The 7,222-nt window shown below is 36.6% G+C and overlaps 1 protein-coding gene across 1 annotated transcript in view; it reads left to right on the forward strand.

The window, feature by feature from the left end:
- NFKB1 (nuclear factor of kappa light polypeptide gene enhancer in B-cells 1) overlaps positions 1-7,222 on the forward strand; it is a 125,568-nt gene that overhangs the window by 84,822 nt on the left and 33,524 nt on the right. Inside the window, exons 9-12 of the mRNA XM_011943214.1 lie at positions 1,278-1,436; positions 2,911-3,015; positions 5,211-5,302; positions 7,133-7,222. The exon at positions 7,133-7,222 is cut by the window's right edge and continues 1 nt beyond it. Of these exons, the coding sequence (XP_011798604.1) occupies positions 1,278-1,436; positions 2,911-3,015; positions 5,211-5,302; positions 7,133-7,222 (446 nt within the window). The remainder of the gene's footprint in view (positions 1-1,277; positions 1,437-2,910; positions 3,016-5,210; positions 5,303-7,132) is intronic.

Genomic DNA, 7,222 nt, shown 5'->3' on the forward strand with positions numbered 1-7,222 from the left:
GTTGGCTGCATGAATGTCTTCCTTTGAGAAATGTCTGTTCATATCCTTTCCCCACTTTTTGATGGGGTTGTTTGTTTTTTTCTTGTATATTTGTTTGTATACTCCATCTTCTAATAACCAGACTCAAAATCTTCCCATCCTCTCTGACTCCCCCTCCTCACCTGTGCTGCAAGGCTGTGGTCCAGCCATTCCGTGCTCTGTGGCATTCCACACTGCATTCCATTTTCATTGTTCCACTTATAGTAGTCTTCTCCCTGGTCTCTATCCCTCCCCACTTTTAATCGAGTTTACATCTTGTAGCCAGACAGATATTACTTAAGTTCTGTATCTTGTCGCTGCTCAGTGTCTCCCTGTTGCCTACAGAATCCAAATTCTGTAAGTTGGCTTTTTGGATCTCCCAAGAGCTGGCCCCAGGCTACATTTCCAACTCTGTTTCCCATTTTGCCCCTTCAGGTCAAACTGTACTACTTGGTAGGAGCACCATGATTTCTCACTTCCCTGTCTTTGCACATTCTTTCTATGTTTGCTTTCTCCTCTTCCTGGAATGCTTTTATCCACTCTCTTATATGAATATATCCAAATTCTGCCACCTTTTCAAGATTCAGAGCAAATGTCTCTTCTGCTCTAAAGCCCTCTGAACTCTGTCCTCCTTTGAAATTCCACATCACTTCATTTGTAGCTCTTTTGTAGTACTTGTCTCTTGAATCACTATCTTTTATGATATTATAGCTGAATTATGACTATATCCATCAGCATGAAAACTCCAGCAGGAGGGAAGAAACAAGATGTCACTGAGTCATTCAGTTCCTTCAGAAGTTGTTTTTGAGTACCTACTATGTGCCAGGCTCTCTGCTTGGCACTGTGGAATGAGCTCAATCCCTGTGCCCAAACAGCTTTTAGAATAATTTGCACACTTCTCAATACAGCTGGTGCCTAGTAGGGTTATTCAGTTCCATTCGATCACATCCTGTGTGCCTTTAACTGTTATTGTAGAGAGAAAAGGGAAAGGTGGAGGGAGGACAGGAGAGGAGGGAGGTGATCTGATACATGGAAGAGAGTTTTTACTGTAATCCGGAGAAAATGCAGGTCTTTGATGCCTTTCATATTGGATGACATAAATGAGGCTGTTTTTAACATTTTATTAGCAATATGAAGAGATTCAAAAGAGGAAAATGGGTTTTTATTGTAAGTTTACATTATTTGTGGTTTATAAAAGCATGGTCTTTTAAATGTTCACACTTCCCTGGGCATGAATGGACTGTGTTGTATGGCCCTAGATCGGGAAAAAGAGCTAATCCGCCAAGCAGCTCTGCAGCAAACCAAGGAGATGGACCTCAGCGTGGTACGGCTCATGTTTACAGCTTTTCTTCCGGATAGCACTGGCAGCTTCACAAGGCGCCTGGAACCCGTGGTATCAGATGCCATCTATGACAGTAGTGAGTACTTCACTTCCAACAGGGGGCACACCAAGAATAGACTTCCAGCCTTGCCCTGCCATTTACTTGCTAGCTGAGTCCTGGGGAAGGTAACTTAATCACTTTAAGCCTCAGCTTTATCATCTATAAAATGTGAATAGGAAAATCTAGCTTGAAAGGTTGATGTCCAGGTTAAATGAGATATTTTAAGAGGGGCTCAATACATGTAATTCTTTTTCCTTTGATGTACATTTTTTAGTCTTTTGCATGAAATGGTACATCTCTTCTTATTTATGAATGTCTTACTTAAAGATACATGGTTGATGCTTTTAGAAGGGAGAATAATCCCAATTTTCTTTGGTGGTGGTGGGGCTCTGGAAAGAAGTTAATAAAAGACAGCTATTATTCTTACCCATTTTCTTGCCCATATGTTACTAGCTTTATCAAGAGAGAAACTTGAAGTTAAATGAATGAGTAGCATAGATAGCATGTGACTTCCGAATCCTATTTCAAGCCGGGTTAGGCATCATGTCCTGTAGTCCTGCCTACTTGGGTGGCTGGGGTGGGAGGATATAGAGTTTCAGCCCAGCATGAGCAACATAATGAGACCCCATCTCACAAAAAGTATATATATATAAATTTATAGTTCCTAGAACTTTTGAGTTTTACAGTAATCTTCAGCATTTACCATGCAACTTTCTTGTTTGATTATGCATGGGATTGATAAGACAGGTGTTTCCAAAAAGCCTGCAAGCATAGTACTCAGACTCATTGAAAGTTTATAGAATTTGGCATGTGTGGAAAACTCCATGCTCCAAGTACAGCAACTAACTGAATTCTCTAATTTAAACAAGTTTGAAGGGAAGTGAAAGGTTATAAAATGATACAGACTCATACCACAGAATCACCTTAAAATGCAGCTGTTGGAGGAAAAAAAAAAAAAAAAGGAAGCTTTTTGCTATTGCCACAAGAAAGTTTTGCCTCTTCACCACACAGAATCCTAATTTAGTTTGGGAAAAAGAAACATAACATCCCCATTTTCCTTACCTGTAAATAAAAACTAGTAAGTAGTTTAAGAAAACTGTACTTTTCCTAAAGTTTTTAGGACTCTTGTAAATAGAATAATAGCAGAATCATGGAAACAAATTTGGAATTAAAGTCTTGACCTCATCGAAAGGCCGGAAATCAATTAGCTTGGTACTTCCCAATACATCAGAAAAGCTCTTTCTCTTTTTGTATAAGTCTCTCTGTGTTAGAGGGAGAAACAAATACCTATTGCTTTCTACCTCATTTGTTTTGGTGATCATAAATGACCCATGCCCAAGAAATGTTCCAAGAACTTCAGAAGCCATTCTTGTTTTATTTATTTTGTTAGTGAAAGCATATATTTAAGCTTTGTTTTGGTCATGTGTGCTAAGGGGAGGGTCCTACCTAAAGGACTGGCTTGTTGAGCTGAGGATTAACCATGTTATTGTTGTTTTTCGTCTGTGAACAGAAGCCCCCAATGCATCCAACTTGAAAATTGTAAGAATGGACAGGACAGCTGGATGTGTGACTGGAGGGGAGGAAATTTATCTTCTCTGTGACAAAGTTCAGAAAGGTAAATACATTCTCTGATCTCTAATCTCTGATCTCAAGAGGTGAACTACAATTCTGAGTGTGTCTGTGAGTCACATTTCAGCAGTGGACAAGAAACGTCCCTCTGCTGCCATAGAAAAGTCTTAAAAAGTATTTATGTTTTACCTCTTCCAAATGTAAGTTGTCTGTGTTATTTTTCTTAAGTCAACTAATTCGCTTTTAGATTTACCAAAGAAGTAAAGAGAAATAAGAAAATCGTGATAATAATCATCAGCGACTTTCAGTATCTTTATACTTTAAAATTAGTATCTGTACTTTGTTAAACAAAAATAAATAGTAGCCCATTCTTGACACACATATAAACACACGCAGAGAATAAATAATGTTTTTCATAGTATTAAATTGTTGATCTTATTTATTTTGCAATGTTTTTATATAACACTGGGAGAACTTCTCTGAACACTTCCACAGATGTGATGTTAACTAAGAAAAGGAAGGAGAACAGGGAATACAGGGAAATTTCTCAAAGCTCATTTCTGTCACAATTTTCCCTTTGAGGAAAGGTTCTTGGCATTTATCTTTCATTAGATACATTACAACATTGATAGATTAGTAAAAGCTGAGGAAAATGTGTTATTTTTTCAAACTTCATTATTTTTTTAAATAAAATGATAGTTGGAAAGTGTAGTATAATAAATATCTGTTTACTACAAGGTGAGCATTTTCAAAGTAAGTAAATACCTAACTGAAAACATAAATAAGTAAAATAAATGAATAAAAGACATGTGGCTTTTTAAAAAATTCTCATGTGAGATTAAGTGCTCTGAGGTATATAGTCAGAAAACATGGGATCAGATTTTGAAGTAAACACATACATACTTTATCAAAAAAAATTTACAGGCCAGGCATGGTGGCTCATGCCTGTAATCCCAGCACTTTGGGAGGCCAAGGTGGGAGGATTGCTTGAACCCAGGAGTTTGAGGCTGTAGTGAGCTATTGTCATGCTGCTGTACTCCAGCCTAGATGACAGAGCAAGACCCTGTCTCAAAAAACAGACGTTTACACTTTCTCTGCCTACACTAGTGTCAGCCTTCTTCCAATCCACTCTGTCCAAGTAATACTCATTTCCAGATTCCTGTGTGTACATACTGTGAGTAAACACAATCTGAGTACCTTTATTTGTAAATGAGATTCTTAGTCATTATCATTACATTGGAATGACTTAGTAAGAAATGTCTCGTACTTGGCTTAAAGAATCTCAATAACTAGGTCCAGTGTAGTCCTGCCTGAAGGCAAAGGAGATGGTAAGATGTTTTATCCATTCCTAGTATTTCTAAAGTTCTACTTAAATAGAAATAAAAACTTTGTTTCACAAGTCAATAGTGTGGCCCTTTCTAGGAAACGGAAAGTGAAGCCAGGAAGATGCCAACCTAAGTTATATTGTCACATTTCTGTAGAAGTAAATACAGTCCATGACTAGAGTGTGCAATTTAAGCATTGCATTTTAATTAGAAGGGACCTGATCATTATAGTATTTTGACCAGTTACTCAGTATGAACTAAGAGACTATTATAGTGAGACAGTTTAATAGTGTGTTAAGAGCCTGGACTCTGAAATTATACTGTCCATGTTCAAATCCTGGTTCCTCCATGTACTAGCTGTTCAACCTCAGACAAGTAGTTAACCTCTTTGGACCCCAGTTTCTCTTTTGCAAAGTGAAGATAATAATAGTACGTCTACACCACAAAGTTGTGGTGAGAATGAAATCAGTTAATATGTGTATATATGAAGCACTTAGAATAGCATCTGCCATATATTAATAGTAAAACTTATATAAGTTAATTATTTGTATGTACATCTATATATTGAATTGCACTGCCTCTTGGGATTCTAATATTCTTCTGCCATCCTTCATGTTTCTCAGGGTTGGCTTAAGGATGGAGAAGCAGTAAGGTCAAAGATTAAAAGAAAATTCAGGTTAACTAGGTAAATCTAGTATTCTCTCATTGTGAATGAAACTTGGGGCACATTACTATGGTAAATAATAAAAAAAAAAGTCAGTGATTTGTGAAGATTTTAAAAGACTTAACCTTTTGATCTTGTTTTTAAAAAGTAAATAGATAGTAGGTAGAATATTAAACCAGTTTTATTTTTCAGCATGTTTATAAATATTATTACACTACGTGAAATTACACACTTCAATGTGATTGCTTGCAGATGACATCCAGATTCGATTTTATGAAGAGGAGGAAAATGGCGGAGTCTGGGAAGGATTTGGAGATTTTTCCCCCACAGATGTTCATAGACAAGTAAGTGATTTATTATTATTATTATTAATCCTTATTATTTTTAGAGATGGGATCTCACTCTGACACCCAGGCTGAAGTGCAGTGGTACAATCACAGCTCACTGTATCCCCCAACTCTTGGGCTCAGGGGATCCTCCTGTCTCAACCTACCAAATATCTGGGACTACAGGCATGCTACCATGCCCAGCTAGTTTTTTCATTTTTATTTTTTTTGTAGAGGTGGTGTCTTGCCATTTTGCTCAGGCTAGTCTTGAACTCCTGGGCTTAAGCGATTATCCTACGTTGGCCTCCCAAAATGCTGGAATTATAGGCATGATTCATATTATTATCATCATTTTACACTTTCTGCCTTGTTGAAATTTAGTACTTAGCTTCCATCTATAAAAAGGAAAAATCATAAATATATAACTTCCATAAAACAGTACTCTTTTGAAGACTCATGCAGGTCATCCAAAAAAGTTACCTACTGTGGAGTTATGGGCAAGGTTCTGTTAGATCGTTTGCTCTGAGATGTTGGCAAGATAATTTAACTTGGTGCCTAATCCCCTAACCCATAAGACAGTGCCCCACAGGTCCTGTAGTGAAAATGTTTTTAGTGTTCTACCAAAGTAATTATGATGAGACCTGTTAAAAGGGTGTTCTAGGAGTCATCTTCTAATTGAAGCTGATGTCGTCCCGTTAAATGAAGATTTCCCAGTGGCAACTAAACGACTAAGAGATGACAATGCTGAGCCCCCACTTTAATGATTATTCTCCTATTTACAAGTAATTGAAAAGTATTATGTTAACAAAAAATTGGAAACAATCCAAATATTCATCAATAAGTGACCAGTTAAGTTATGGTCTATCCTTTTGATGAAATATCATATAGTTATTCAAAATAATGAGTACTCTGTGAACTAATAAAGAAAGTTCTCAATTATACAGTGTTAAAATATTTTAAAAGATGGGTGTAGAACAAAATGCATGTAGAAATGATTCTATGTTCATGCATAAAGAAATTCTGGAAGGATACCTAAGAAATTAATAACAGTATTTACCACTGGCTGGTACACTGTAGGAACTGCATGGATGGGGAACAAGAATGTCAAAGAGAATACCACTGTATGCTTTTTTATATTTTACAAAATCTTTAGCCCTGTGAATATATTACATAGTCAAAATTCAAACTGAAAAATGCTAAAATCCCTAACATACCACCAAGAACTAATGTGTTATGATGCCAATGTAAGCAATGTTTAGTTTCTTCTCTTCATCACTGGCCTGTAGCCATCTCTCTCTTTCCATACCCAGTCTTTCTGATGTTGCTATAAATAATCTTGGAGGCTTTTAAGGCTGTTTTGGAAGAGAAGAAAGTATATGCAGTGAATTTTATAAGCATGATATTTACAACTAGAAGACATTCGAAATATAAGACAAATGAAATAATAAAGATTTGTAGTACATTAGCACAGCATTGTATTTTGATTTTACAGTAGCAATTTCATAAAAATGTATCGGTATAGAATTCTGAGTTTGGAACTTTCTCCAGGACACGGTTTTTTAGTATACTGTGTCTAAACATTGGATATAAAGAAAAGCATAAGGAATGTGTTTAGTGAGTAGCATTACTGCAAAAAAAAATGTAGTCCTACACCAACATGTGGTTCTTTGTATCCTGCAGTTTGCCATCGTCTTCAAAACTCCAAAGTATAAAGATGTTAATATTACGAAACCAGCCTCTGTGTTCGTCCAGCTTCGGAGAAAAGCATAAGGAATGTGTTTAGTGAGTAGCATTACTGCAAAAAAAAATGTAGTCCTACACCAACATGTGGTTCTTTGTATCCTGCAGTTTGCTATCGTCTTCAAAACTCCAAAGTATAAAGATGTTAATATTACGAAACCAGCCTCTGTGTTCGTCCAGCTTCGGAGGAAATCTGAC

This window comes from Colobus angolensis, unplaced genomic scaffold (assembly GCF_000951035.1).
Source record: "Colobus angolensis palliatus isolate OR3802 unplaced genomic scaffold, Cang.pa_1.0 Scaffold217, whole genome shotgun sequence".
Lineage (NCBI taxonomy): Eukaryota > Metazoa > Chordata > Mammalia > Primates > Cercopithecidae > Colobus > Colobus angolensis.